At 44.6% G+C, this 13,765-nt stretch overlaps 1 protein-coding gene across 8 annotated transcripts in view; it reads left to right on the top strand.

Moving 5' to 3' along the window:
* The window catches only part of NAV1 (neuron navigator 1), a 279,830-nt gene that overhangs the window by 62,700 nt on the left and 203,365 nt on the right, over positions 1-13,765 (top strand). For 7 of the 8 annotated variants that reach the window (XM_082227392.1, XM_082227391.1, XM_082227390.1 and 4 more), the window contains exons 2-3: positions 9,589-10,450; positions 11,876-11,982. In XM_082227392.1, the coding sequence (XP_082083518.1) occupies positions 9,618-10,450; positions 11,876-11,982 (940 nt within the window). In that variant the 5' untranslated portion in view covers positions 9,589-9,617. Of the gene's footprint in view, positions 1-5,479; positions 5,611-9,588; positions 10,451-11,875; positions 11,983-13,765 lie in introns of those variants that run through there. The other variant, XM_082227388.1, reaches the window with a different exon arrangement.

Raw genomic sequence — 13,765 nt, 5'->3', positions numbered from 1 at the left:
AAGGCAGCCAGGGCCTTTGAATAAAAAGCCAAGAGCCCCACTGGATCATTTGAGAGGCCCATCTGGTCCATCATTCTATTCTCACAATGACCAACCAGATGTCCCAAGAAGGACATAAGAGCAATAATCATCTCCTGCTCATTTTCTCCAAACAGTGATAGCCAGCCAGTGAGTTTTGTCTTAATAAGGAGTGAGCACCTGAGAAAGGCAAGTTAGTCAGCACGCCATTGTGGAAATGCATTGTCTACACAAAGTCTGGCCTCCCTTCAAGTCAGTGCTGGCCCATCCATGAGGCAGACTGATGCAGCTGCCTCAGGTGGCAAAATCTAAGGGGCACCTCTGTCGGTGCACCCCCCCCCCGTGCGAGCAGTGGCTTCCAGGTTGTGTCAAGAGCTCCACAAAATCTTACCAGAGCCTTGTGAGATTGTGCAGAGGCCTTGCACAATCTTGTGCTGCTTTTGTGAGATCTTTCCAGAATCTGGAAGCCACAGCTGTGCAACCCTGGCAAGCGAGACTTCGGCGGAAACAGCAAGGGTGTGTTTGTGATGTACACATTTCACCTAAGTCAACAAAATAGGATGGGCTGCCCCTGCTTCCAATCACTTCATCTTGGCTGGTTATTTTGGTGTGAGAGGTCTCTTCACCCTTTCACAATATTGAAATGAAAAAATATAGGAAGGATCATGGACTGCAGCCAAGATGATCAAGGTTCACATTAATGTTCAAGGTGAAATTAGGAGTTCTGCTAATGGTATTTCTGTGGCAATGTTGACATAGATGGAACAGGCTTCTTCCTTCGTATGTTAAATGAAAAGAGAGGCGGTTGCTCCAGAACTGCCAGCTGCTGATCAGATGCAAAGTGATGGAAGAGCTTGTATGCTCTACTTTTTTTGCAGTGACGAGGATTGTTAGTGAATGGGTGTTCATTGAGGAATGTTTTGAAGGTGGCTTTGAGCTTCATGGGAGCCAGGCTCGGAGGAACATTCTTCCTTCAATAAAAAATGTAATTTGGCTCCTGCTACTCAAGGACAGTTGCCTGCTCCTTGTCCGTTGCCATACATGGAGCGCTCACTATTTTACTTTCATACTGGTCGTATTGGATGTCTTTTGGGAGTTTCTCGTGTTTCCCTCCTCTTGGACCAGGGCCAGTTATCCTGGAATGTTCTAGTATCCCTTTCTCAGTGATAGAATTCTCCTGGTATGGGCTCTTGATTCCTTACAAAGAGGTGAGTTCCCAGCCCATGATGTCTGAGACCAGGTACACTCCTTGCATGGAAGAAATGCCAAAAACGGATGACCAAGAGGTCAGTGATGGCCCACCCACAGCACCCAGATGAAATCACCAGAGATATGTGTTCTTAGGACTCGCTCTATTCTTGTGGCTATCATTTCTTTTAAGCTGTTTTTAATATTGTGTTAAGCTTTTTTCATATTGTATTTTAAAATTTCTGAGACCCGCCCTGACATTACGGTGAAGGGCAGCTAATAAATCAAAATCACCACCACCCTCAGGAAGAGAAGCTTTCCTGGCAAGCAGAAATAAAATCAATAAGACTGGTGGTTGAGCTAGGTGGGAATTCCTCTTCAGCCAGGCCTATGGCTGATTAACATTCTGTGTCCTTTTCTATGTGTTTTGAGGGGATTATTGTTTTGTTTTGTTTTGTTCTTGTTCTTGTTTTTATTATGTATTTTGAGTTTTTATGCTGTGAAACACCCCAAGATCTTTGGATGAAGGCAGTGTTTTTTTTTCCTTAATAAAATGTTTAGGGGTACTCTCATTTTCATACAAGAAAATAGCCATTTTATAGTTCAAATCAGGGAAAATAAATACAGTAAATGGGCAAAAGTACAAAGATTCACAAAATGTTTAGGGGTATGGACACCTTTGCGTCCCCCCAGAAAAAAACACTGGATGGAGGTATCAAGGCTGTATGAAGTAGGTGGGACTCTGAGGCCAGGGACATGGCTGAGACAGACACCAATTACTATGCCATAGGAGGATGAGGAGGATTGGGGCATGCATGCACACCTACAGAGCTATGTCTCTTGATGAGCACTGGTTACAAACAACGGCTTAGCCTAGATAAGGTACTTCATTCTTAGGGGGTTGATGATTAAGCAGTATATAGAATTGCAGAATCATAGAACTGTAGAGTTGGATGGGAACGCAAGGATAATCTAGTCCAACCCCCTGCAATGCAGGAATCTTTTGCCCAGTGTTGGACCCTGAGATTAAAAGTCTAATGCTCTACTGACTGAGCTATTATAAATTGTGCTTAATAATAATAGTAAATCATTTTAGGAAAATTGATAGAAATTGTGAGAAAAGGACAAATAGTCCATGGTGGTAAAGCCTTGGAAAAGTCAGAGTGGAAAGATGCTTCTAGACTGGTGGCGTTCTTTCCTTAGGGACCACAACAGATGTTTCTACAGCTATAGTAATGGAGGAACATATGGATGTTTACTTTTGTCAATAAAAGGTGCTTTAAACTTAACACACTCTGCCATATTGCATCATAGCCTTCTATTGCTATCACAAGACCTAACCCAAGAAGGATTTCACTTCCTTTGTTAGCAAAGGGCAAATTGTAGGCCCTGGTCCCTATCATGATTACACTTGACGCCACTAATTCAGGAGTCTATGATAGTCTATATAGGATTATCTTCTGTGCCATGGAACCATTGGGAGTGCATCTGAGCAGCAGCTTCCCAGTTCAGCACTTTTGCATTTAAATTAAAAGTAGAAGAAACGAGCAAGTCATGTATTGGAAAAATGCAGGCACATTTTTGTCTGATCATAGTGCCCGCATGGTCTATGCTAATCCTATGCCTACCAAAGTCTGTAGGATGAATGGAGAAGGACAGGAAGGGCATAGTGCAGAATGGAGATATCAGTGCTAACAGGATATCTGGGCTGCAAAGGGTGGGTGTGACCTGGATGCACATCTGACCTTCAAAATGACCCTCTGGATGTGTCCTTTTACCTTGGTGGCTCAGCATTAGTAGTGCTCAGGGCTAAAGGGTGGTTGTTTCTTCTGCGGGGTACTCCTTGTGGTCTCTCCAGGCATCCAGAATATCTCCTCTCTCTTCCTCTGGGCATCAGCTTGTCCTCTTCACCTAATTAAAATAACTTGAAGGGAGCACTGTGTCTCCTGCCTTCCAGCATAATCAAGTTTGTGCTGTTATTGCTCTTATCTGTAATGATTTGGATCTTGTGTGACAAATAAAGCTTTTCTTTCCATCATTTGGCTACCAGTCAGATGATCGAGAGCAGGAGGCCTTCTGTTAATTTAGCTGAATGTTGGTGCACTGCAACCCCGTGACCTTTGCAGAGAATGCAGCCGGGGTCTCTGAGACTGCTGTGCTTTTTAAAGATTAAATACACTGCCAGTCTGATTCTGCTCTGAGATTACAGTGATTCTATCAACCTGGAGGTCTTTTGTTTGTCTGCATTTTTGCATTCATTGTGCTGTATCCTCTGATGCACTCTGAAAGCCTGACCTATATTTCCCTTCTCGCGTAGTCGGGAGACATTCCAAACTAGACCCAGCACCATATAACCCAACAGTGTTTGGCATCTGAGTTGGCAGCTTAGTTGTAGCTGGCAGGCTGTGTGTGTGGGAGTCTCTGTTACATCACCAGAAATCCCTTTCTCCTCTCCTTTGCTCTTCCCTCCCCCTTTCATATTTTGCTGTCAGAATCTTCACGGCTCCCCTGGGAAGGAGCTACAGTTCTGAACTTCCTGGACACAGTGTCTTGGCAACATTGATCACTGGATGTGTCCCGTCCCCCCAGCTTTTTGCAGGTCTAATTCTGTGCACTGCATAGACAGTGACTGGAGTCGAGCTCACCTAGGCAGGAATGCTTTGGTTCCCAGGTGAGAGAGAGCTGGTGGATGGAAGTCCAGTATAATTAAGCAGTCACTATTAGGGACTGAGAACAATCAAGAGATCTCATCTGGCTGGAGCTGCCTTCAGGTGGAGCCTTAAATACAGGAAACAGAAGGAATTGCTTTGTTGACCAGGCAAGGCTAGAAGACCATTCAAGTTTTGCCAGTATTGTAATGGAACATTTTGAAGTGAAAACTGGATGGCGTGGATGAAGCATGGCAAAAACATTGTCAAAAGCATTTTAGAAGGCCAATAAGAGCCAGCATGAATTTTCTTTGAAACAGAGAAAGGCTTGGATGAATTTAATACATTGTTCAAAACAAAAGCAAAGCAAAGCATGCTGTTGTGGTGGTTTCCATGGCTCACCCAGCACTTGCCAGCAGGAGCAGCTGCAAAATTCTTATCTCAATGGAGGATATTGTCTATAAAGGAGAAAACTGTGTGTATCCATCAGGGAAACACGTGCCTTCCTCTAAAGAAGGGATGAGGAAGCTGTGGTCCTTCAGATGTTGTTGGACTACAACTCCCATCACCCCCAGGCTGGGGCTGGTGGGAGCTGGAGTCCAGCAGCATCTGTAGAGCCATAAAGCTCCCCATTCCTGCTCAGATTAGCAGCTTCTGGTGTTTAACTCTGAAATGCAAAATCCTTTCCTGGTACTTGCATGGGAAAGTGTGGGTTTGTCCGTCAGTATCTAAATGTGAACCAGAAAGAAGATAAGACATGATGCTTCAAGCCCTATGATGGATTTCCTTTGACAAAGGTGGTTAAAATGAGTCAGACCCATCCTTGTGGATAAATGGGCCAGGCATAAATTCTGGACTTTATTATTATTATTATTATAATTATTATTATTATTATTATTAATACCTCGCCCATCTGGCTGGGTTTCCCCAGCCACTCTGGGTGATTCCAACAAAAGATTAAAAGTACATTAAAACACCAGTCATTAAAAACTTCCCTAAATTGATTAGACCTAAAGTACATAGATATGTATTATGTGTCATCTGCAGAGAAGAAACTGATGCAGAGATAAGTGACTCCATAGAATCCTCCGCCTGCCTCTGTATCAGCCATCTCCAACTTGATGCCCTCTAGTTGTTTTGGACTACAACTCCCATCAGCCCCTATATTGCTCTTCTATAATGATTCTTGCAGAGTGGCAGCACGTGAGGAAATGATCCAGGGAGAACTAGGGCGTCCTTGAAGTGTCATATTATTTTTGTTAAAAAAAGAAAAGAACAAGAGCAAACTTCCTCTAAGGAACTAACCCTCTTTCCTGCCCTTCCAGATGGAGCAAGCTTGGAGCCAAGTAAGCAGCTGGAAGAATAGGCTGACGGGAGGGTTTGGAGGTGGAGGGGAAATAAGCAGGGAAGGAAATTTATGTTTGAAAATTTTAAATAAAGCAGAAGAGCTTGGTTGTTAGGGAGCAACTGATGGTCTGAGAAGTGTCACAAGGGCAACCCACGCTTACATCAGAAAGGCTTAGTGCTGTAAATTAGCTTAGCATTGGAGAGGCTGCCTCCCTTCGCTCTGGAATAACGGCTTGGCAGGCAGTACAGGATACAGAGCGAGAGAGAGAGAGAGAGAGAGAGAGAGAGAGAGAGAGAGAGAGATGTTTAGGTCAGCAAACATCTGGTAAGAAATGGGATTTGATTTTGCATTCCTGCACGTAAGGAGCTGCAGCATGTGAGCAGTGGCTGTGTGTAGCCCCAGCTTTGGGTGAGTCTCTGTCTTCCCCCACCCTCCCCCTGTACCTTCTTCTTCCATGCTCTCCCTTCCCAGGGTAATCTACGCTGGGGCTGCAATGCAGGAAGTTTGATGAGAAGGAGCTGAAGAGCAGCAGGCTGCTGCAATGCAGGAAGTCCTGCAATATGGAGAGCCCTTCTGTTGACAGCAGCATAAGCAGCCCCCTGCAGTTGGGTTAGGCTCAAAGCAACATAGAGACCTCTGCTTCCCTCCAGAGGCAAGGGGTGGAGAGGCGGGGCTTTTGAAATGGACCTTTGGGAGGGGGGGGGGACTCTTGTGAGAAGAAAGCGGCCTGAAGCAGCACAGCTGAGAATGACAGAATACTGATTATGGGCAAGAGGTGGATGCCCTGTTGCAACAGATTGCAGCAGTTTGTGTTTTTAGGTTGTGTTCAAATAGCACTTTATCCCTTTCCCTGACATTTCCTTACCTGATAATTTCTTTCATTTTCCATGTCAATTGCTTCCGGGTAGGGGGTGGGGGGATCCGGTTGCAACCCCATTGACTTAGAAATTCGTGGGAGTCTTGCATTGTAATTTTCCCACAGTTTTCATGGATTACACCATGGGACGAAATTGCGGCTGTGTCCTGGCATATTCTTCCCCTCCATTTTCATGGGTGAATCATGATGGAAGGGGAGAATGCAGGAGCATAAAGGGTAGCAACTTATCCAATGTTATGCACTGTTGTGTCACACCCTGCCCACTGGTGTAAGTGATGGCATTTCTGGGAAAACGGCACAGTTCCACATCGCAACAGATAATGCAGGGTAAAAGGGACATTAGAAAAAGAGACAGCATGCTAGTGTTATAACCTGGAAAATAAATAATCCCCACACCTGCATACACCCGTAAATTTATATCCCACTTTTCTTTTGTCATGGAAACAAAGGTGGTGTGCTTGTCGTTCCCAGGCATCCTCTTGTCCATGAGCTAGCCAGACCTAGATCTGCTTAGCCTCAGCAAATGGATCTCCCCATGTACCTTTGGACAGACCATCCCCTGGAACCAGATGGTGCACATCTCTCTGGAAAGTGACAGCTTTCTATGATGTGTTATCCACCACTTTGCGTTTGATAATGGGATTATTAAATGACTCTCACTCCAGCTCAAAATCTTCTGTGGAATTTATCAATGTTGGTGAAAGAGGTTATTGGTTAACTTTAGATTGTGAGCTCCTTGGTGCACCTTATTTGCCTCTTACACTTAATGATGTAAAGTTACTCCCATTTTACAGATTGGAAACAGAGACCCACAAAAAGTACAAAATATGTATCACAATTTGTCTTAGAATTTTGGACAAAGAGCACTTTCCTTAAAACATTGTTTGAGGGGTGTTCCTCACCCGCCCAACAATGAACTTTTTGTGTTTGGTGTATTTTGTATCCTGTAAAATCCAGAATCTTCTTTGTTACATTTGCCACCTATAAAGACACTTCACTTTCACATCCCGTCCTCATCTCTGTTCCCAGAATATGTTGCAAACAATTGTGTTGGTGCTGCTCTGATTGACATTATATTTCCTTCCTTTAGCCTGTAAGATTCATTCCTGTAACTGGAATCTTACATCCAGGGAGGGGCTGGGGCTGATTGTTTGTCTTTTCCAGTGTCAAATATTTCATTCCCAGTACTCAGTTATTTTAGGGGCTTTCTCCTCTAATCCTTCCCTAATGGAATTAGCCCTCACTCAGTTTTGATAGCAGCATCGATATTCAATCAAGATCATGCAACTTTTAAAAAAATTCTCTGAGGAGGAGGAATACACGACTGGTTTACTTAGGTTTTAATGTATATGTTTATATTGCTACATAGCTTATGTTGTTTAGATGTTGTGTTTTAATTTTTGTTATGTAAAAGGCTATTTTATTTTTTAAATAGAGAGACACAAAATAAATCATAATGATAGACACAAAATAAATCATAATGATATTTGCAGTTATTCTTTATAAGGATGTGAGGCTCCTTCTGAGTAGCAGCAAATCAGAACCAGCTAGAGGACATGTCAAGTTATGTGCAGGTTGTTGCTGTTTTTTGCAGCAGCACCACCCGTCCCCCCATGTTGGTGGCTCTGTTGTGGCAGATAGCAGGCACTGCTGTATATTGTTGTTAGGAGTAGGGGTGACTGGGAGAATTACAAGCAGAAGTGGGTGGTGGTGGAGGAGGAGAAAGGAAGTAGCAAAAGTGATAGTGGTGCTTCTCTGAGAAGTGGTAGGTTTTTACCACTGTAATATCCCACATCCCCTGGAGTGCAGTAGCCTCACTCCAGACATTATGGGTAATCTGCCACTTGGTACTCACTGGCATACTAGGTAAAGCGTAAAAAGCAGAAGTATCAACAGCAGTGGCCATTTGGCAGCTGCTTGAGGATGCAGGTCCAGGATATGCACAGTTGCAATCCCTCCCAGCCCATGCAGTTAGCAAGTCAAAAGGGCCTCTGCCGTTGGCCCTGCCAGCATGGTTCCTGTTTACAGAAACAGCATATGATCCCACCATTGAGGAGCAGTCAGTGTGACCCGAGCTTAGAATTACTTGGATTCATGCTCTGCGTCATTCTGAAGATGCTAGACTGACAAGGATGTTACCTGCTGGTTCAGCTGTATTGCACTTGATGCAAATTTACTGGGACCCAGGAGTCACCTAGTGGTAAAGAAAGGCTGGTGGTCTGACAGCATATAAGTGAGACGATGTTATGCAGAGATTCACTCCGAGATGGGCCAATGCTGCAGCTCATTTTAAGGCACTTTCCCTACATATCTTGTTTACAGTTTTGAAATTGGGGGCATTGATGCCATTTTTCAAAACCATGTCACTTGATCTGTAAACGAGGATAAACAAAATGTGCCTATCAAGCCAAGCTTATCAATGGATGCATGTTTTCAGCCCTGCTTGCAAAAGCATTGCAGTGTCTCCATAACAGTATTAAAGCTGCAGAGGCTGAGTTCTCTGTATTATAGGGGCTCAAAGCACTGGCCTGGGATAAAAGAGCACATTGCTTGCACAACCCCCACCCCTCCACACCAGGCTAAGCTCCACAGTGTCTATCAGAGCGTCTGCCGGGTGCTCCCGGCAGCAGGATTTCCAGTGGAGTGAAATAGTATTTTGAGCCAGCTGTGGTTGGCAGGGTTCCCGGCTTCAGCCAGAGGCTTGTAATGCAAAAGAGTTCCTAGAGCCAGGACGGGTCTCTGCGTCACATCTGTCCTGAGTTTCAGCCAGATCTGCTGGTAGTACTGCAACCAGCAGTCTGAACCAGGAAGGTTAAGAAATAGTTCATTTTATTACTCCATTACTTGAAATTACTTCTGATTTCCCCCGGTTATTTACAACATCAGAGGAATGAATGGAAGATAACAACACTGGGTGTCCATGTAGAGGAGGACACTGAAAAAAACAACCACATTATGTTGTCCACTGATGCAGGTTTTCTGGCAGTGATGCTCTCAAAGGAGAACTTTAGGCCAGATGTCCAAGGTCCCCATTCAACAGAAAGAGCAGGAGGGCTCCCAATTGCAACAAAGCCAGCTTAGCACGTTTTGAAGTGAAATAATACACCTCGCCAACTAAAGGGGAGTTGGGAATCAATAAAGCCCCTTTAATGCAGTTTAAATTCAACCAAATTCAAATCTTTACTTGGAAATCTTCCTTACTGAAATATGTGTAGATGTTTTAAGACACGACGCAGCTCGACAGCACACATTTCCCTTACATTGTTTAAGCTTAAAGAAGAAAATGAAAGCACCAAAGAGTGCCAACATGCTAATTTTAGTACATCAAAACAATGGTTTCAAGTTGAATTAATGCTCAGTGAAAAGGGAGCTGGGGAGAGGCTTTCACTTGGCAAATCTGATGCTTACTCCTGTAAAGACTCAGGGAATAGAGTACTGGAATAGAGAGAGAGCCTTGGCTGTGGAAGCTGTAGCCTCTGCTTAACTTCCTCTGCTTTTCTCTCCCTCAGATTGATCCTCCTTCAACCAGGCCTTGCTGATGATGAATGGAACAGCCAATGTGAACGCAGCCGGACGAAGCCATTATGCCTCCTCTATACCTGTTCCCAGAGCTGCATCCCACAGCAAGATACACACCCTGGCAGCATCGCCCAAACTGCCCCCAAGGCAGAACAGTGTGGGAGCTGTTCCCTCGCAGAGGGCATCATCACCCAGGACAGGGAAGGGGCTGGTTAGCTCGAGCAGTGGAGTGCCAAAAGGATCCAAGCAAAAGCTGGGCCCAAAGACTCCAGCAGCTGCAAGCCCTGGGCAGGAGAAATCGGAAGCGTCTGAGAGCCATGGCGGGTCAGATGGGATAGATTCCAGCCTCAGCCTGAGCATGGTGTCTGGCTGCAGCAGTCCCCGGGGGATGCAGAGGTCCAGCTCCAGAACTATTGGGGCAACTAAGAAAGCTGCTGTTCAAGCAACTGAGAGAAGCAAGGACACCACAAAACATGGGGAAGACAGTAGCAGTCGCGGTGCCAAGAAGGGTCTTGGGAAGCCCAGTACAATTCCTGAACCTGCAAAAACCTCTCACCTCCCAGGAAAGAGTCCATCCTATCTCAGCTTGTATAGTGAGACTTTGTTGTCCAGGTCTTCAGAGGGATCCACCACAAAGAGGCCTCAGAGTTGTCCTGTAAAAGGTCAGTGGGCCTCAGAAGCCAATGGGAAAGGAAGTGGAACATCTAAGCCAGAGGAAAAACCTCAGGTGATCTCACTGGACACAAGCAACCTCAATAAGGGCCCTGTGCTGCACACTGGGCCTATCAGTTTTTCCTCTGTGCCTCAACACAACCATCCCATCATGGCCACGGTAGCCCCGTTCCATTATCGGTAAGTATCAGTCTGTAAAATTATAGGCAAATGTTCCTGGAGTTGCATGTCTACAGCACCAGCTTAAAGGATGGTGGAGGTCCTGGCTTGCTTCCTTTCTACCACAGTGCTAATGAAGGTGTCATAGGAGAAAGCAATCTACTTACACATCCTGATTGTTAAGATAAAGGTTAGCATTTCGTCAGATATGCAGGATGTACAAGCCAAAGGTGGCCAAAAAAGTTTAGTAACAAGAGACCCAGCTCCCTTTTTGAGACTAGAGCTAAGTAGATAGATATAGGGCCAAATGTGTAAGACCAAAGAGATTTGAATGTAGTAAAATGTTTGCATGATTGCTTCCCTGTGCACCCAAGTCACCCAACATTTATCTTATTACTGCTCAACCATCTCGTGTTGACTTTGATGAGGCACAGTAAAAGTGTATTGAGTTTTTTAGCTCAAGGTTCATAGTGCAACAGTTGTATGACTGCTTCACCACATGCCAAGCTTAGTACAGCTTCATTCAGCTAAAATCTTAAGTATGCCAGTTGAATCATGTGGGTTGAACCACCTGGTGTCCACCAGATGTTTTGGACTACAGGTCCCATCACTCTCAGATAGCATGGCCAATGGTCAAAGGTGATAGGAGTTGTGGTCCATAACATCAGGAGATCACCAGCTTGGAGAAAGCTACCCTGGGTCAAGGAGGTTGGGGCCTCCTGGAGAAGCTACTCAACAGTCCTGTACTGATGATGCTCTGGGTGTACTAATATGGAAGGACAGGACTCAGGAAAATAATTGCAGAGAGGCAGGTAGATCAAGGTGAGGATTATAATGTACATAGACAATTTGTGGGATAACTCAGGTAGGGATTGAGGGATGAGAACATTACTGTTCCCTCAGCCAAGCACATGCAGTTGTGGTTGCTGTTGTACAGATCAGGATTGCCATCACAGCAACACTTCATGAGAAGTGTAGAACTAAATTGTCTCATGTTCCTTTGTGTTGCGGGCTGACATGAAATAGAGCTGCTCTGCTTAGTTCATCCTAAGCATTAATTTGATCACTGACAAATTATTTAGCACTGGTTTCCCACCATCATGTTGTTCACTGTGGGTGAATCACATGTTCACTTCCAGCTATGCTTCACTCCTGAGATGGACCAGCCCAGTCTGAATGTCCCAGCTGTCCAAAGTCAAGCTTCTTGGACAATTACTGCACCCATGTTTACCAAGTAGTCTTGCACCCAGACATTGGTGAAGGCTGGCCTCACCCAGCTGCCTAGATGGGATGTGTAGGAGCTGTTATGGCAGCTGTTTCTTTGTGAATGAGGGACTGAACAATGGATTGAACTATAAGGAACTGTCCATGCAATTTGCTCATGTAGCCGAACATACAAGTGAGTATGTGGAGTGACTGACTTGATGCGCTTCCTCTGCCTACTAGGCGACAGGGTGAGAAAGAGAGGAGCAGCTCATCTAAAGAGGAGTCTGCATGTGAAGAGCAGCAGCCCAACCTTACTGATGGGCCTGAACATGGATTGAGAAGCATGGGTAAGCGGAAAAACTGGAGAGATCCCTTCCTTATGAGGAAGGAAAGGCAGCCAGTGGATCAGAGTGCATGACATACGGTTGGCTGCAGAGGGAGGTGGGTCTGCTTTTATGTATCAGGTTGTAGGTGTTGGCAGCCACCTATGTAGACCTTGTTGAACAACCACATATCAGTTGATTTGCAGGGTGGGGAATAAACACAATGGAAATCCCATGCTTTCTAGACTTAAATCCAAGGTTTTGGATTTTTTGGGGGGGAAACCACCAAAAGTTTTGGTCTGTTTCTCTTTGCTTATCTTGAGAAGAGTATTCATCATGTCCTCTGAATGAGCAAACCATTCTTCTTTAAGGGAAGAATTCAACACAGTGTTAAGGAGATGGTTCCATCAGCACAAGCATTTCTTCCCCCTTCCAAGGCTTCCACACAAGACTGAAGTCTCCCCACAGCTGCTTTTTAAAATTTTGACTTGTGAATGTCAACTGCATGACATCTGTAGTTTCACCTTAAGATGGATGACTCAGGGCAGATTATAAGGATTATGGAGGACACAGCACTGGTATTATGTCCAGTTTAAAATGTCTATCAAGTGAGTTTGAGATGCCTGTAAACCTAAAGAATCCCCCACCCAACATTGCGATGGTGATGTCTGTGGGAAAAAGTTACTATGATCACAATGTAAAACCACAAACATCTCAAATGCAATGGGTAGACCAATTCATTCATATACTTAGTATGAATGAGGGTAACCCTATGTCTGCATTCAGACTGGTACAGTGGTGCCTCGCAAGACGAAAAGAATCCATTCTGTGATTCTCTTCGTCTAGCGGTTTTTTCGTCTTGCGAAGCAAGCCCATTGACGGATTAGAGGATTAGCGCTATTAGCGCTATTAGCGGCTTTTAGCGGCTTATCTGCTGATCGAATCAGCTGATAAGCGGCTTATCGGCTTAGAAAAAGGGGGGGAAAGGGGAAAAAACCAGCAGGAACTCGCAAGACATTGTCATCTTGCGAAGCAAGCCCATAGGAAATTCGTTTTGCGAAGCATCTCCAAAACGGAAAACTCTTTCGTCTAGTGAGTTTTCCGTCTTGCGAGGCATTCGTCTTGCTGGGCACCACTGTATATGGTTTGAATCAGGCTTTGAATATATTCTTGTCTGAGGATAATACTGCTATAGTTCACTTCAAACCATGGGAAATACATATCTCCTCTGTGTTGACCAGGATAATGTGTTGGAGATGATTATTGGTTTCTTACGTATACAATCTGTTTTATGTAATGTTATTAATGAAAGGATTACTTAATTTTATCCTAATTTGGTAGGCGGTTAGTGGTCGTTCTTATGTATATGGACAATATGGTTCTTCTCTCACATCCTCCTAGATGTTCTCATTGGTTGCTGTCCCATCTTGGGACATCCCATTTAATGCAGGGGGAGGGTATCTGTGACCCTTCAGATGTTGCTGAACTCCAACTCCCAACAGTCCCAGCTAGTATGGCCAATGGTCAGGGATGGCGGTCCAGCCATAAAACTTCCTTATTTAGAGAGCAGTGTAACAATCAGCTGCGACAAAAACCCTGTGCTGGTAATTAATAGAACCTTTTCCTCATAGCACAAACAGGGACAATGAATGGACACTACTGTGAGGTTGTGGGGTTTAATTATGACTACAACCCTAAACAGATGTGGTGGGCAAGTTCCGCTGAACACAAAAGGATTTACTTCTAAATAAAAATGTATAGCTTTGTACTGTAGAGAGTACTTCCATTGTCCTGTTAAGTGAAGGCT

This window comes from Podarcis vaucheri (assembly GCF_965113315.1).
Source record: "Podarcis vaucheri genome assembly, chromosome: 6".
In the NCBI taxonomy this organism is placed as follows: Eukaryota; Metazoa; Chordata; class Lepidosauria; order Squamata; family Lacertidae; genus Podarcis; species Podarcis vaucheri.
The sequence above is the reverse complement of the archived record's forward strand: the minus strand, read 5'-3'. Positions and strand labels throughout refer to the sequence as shown.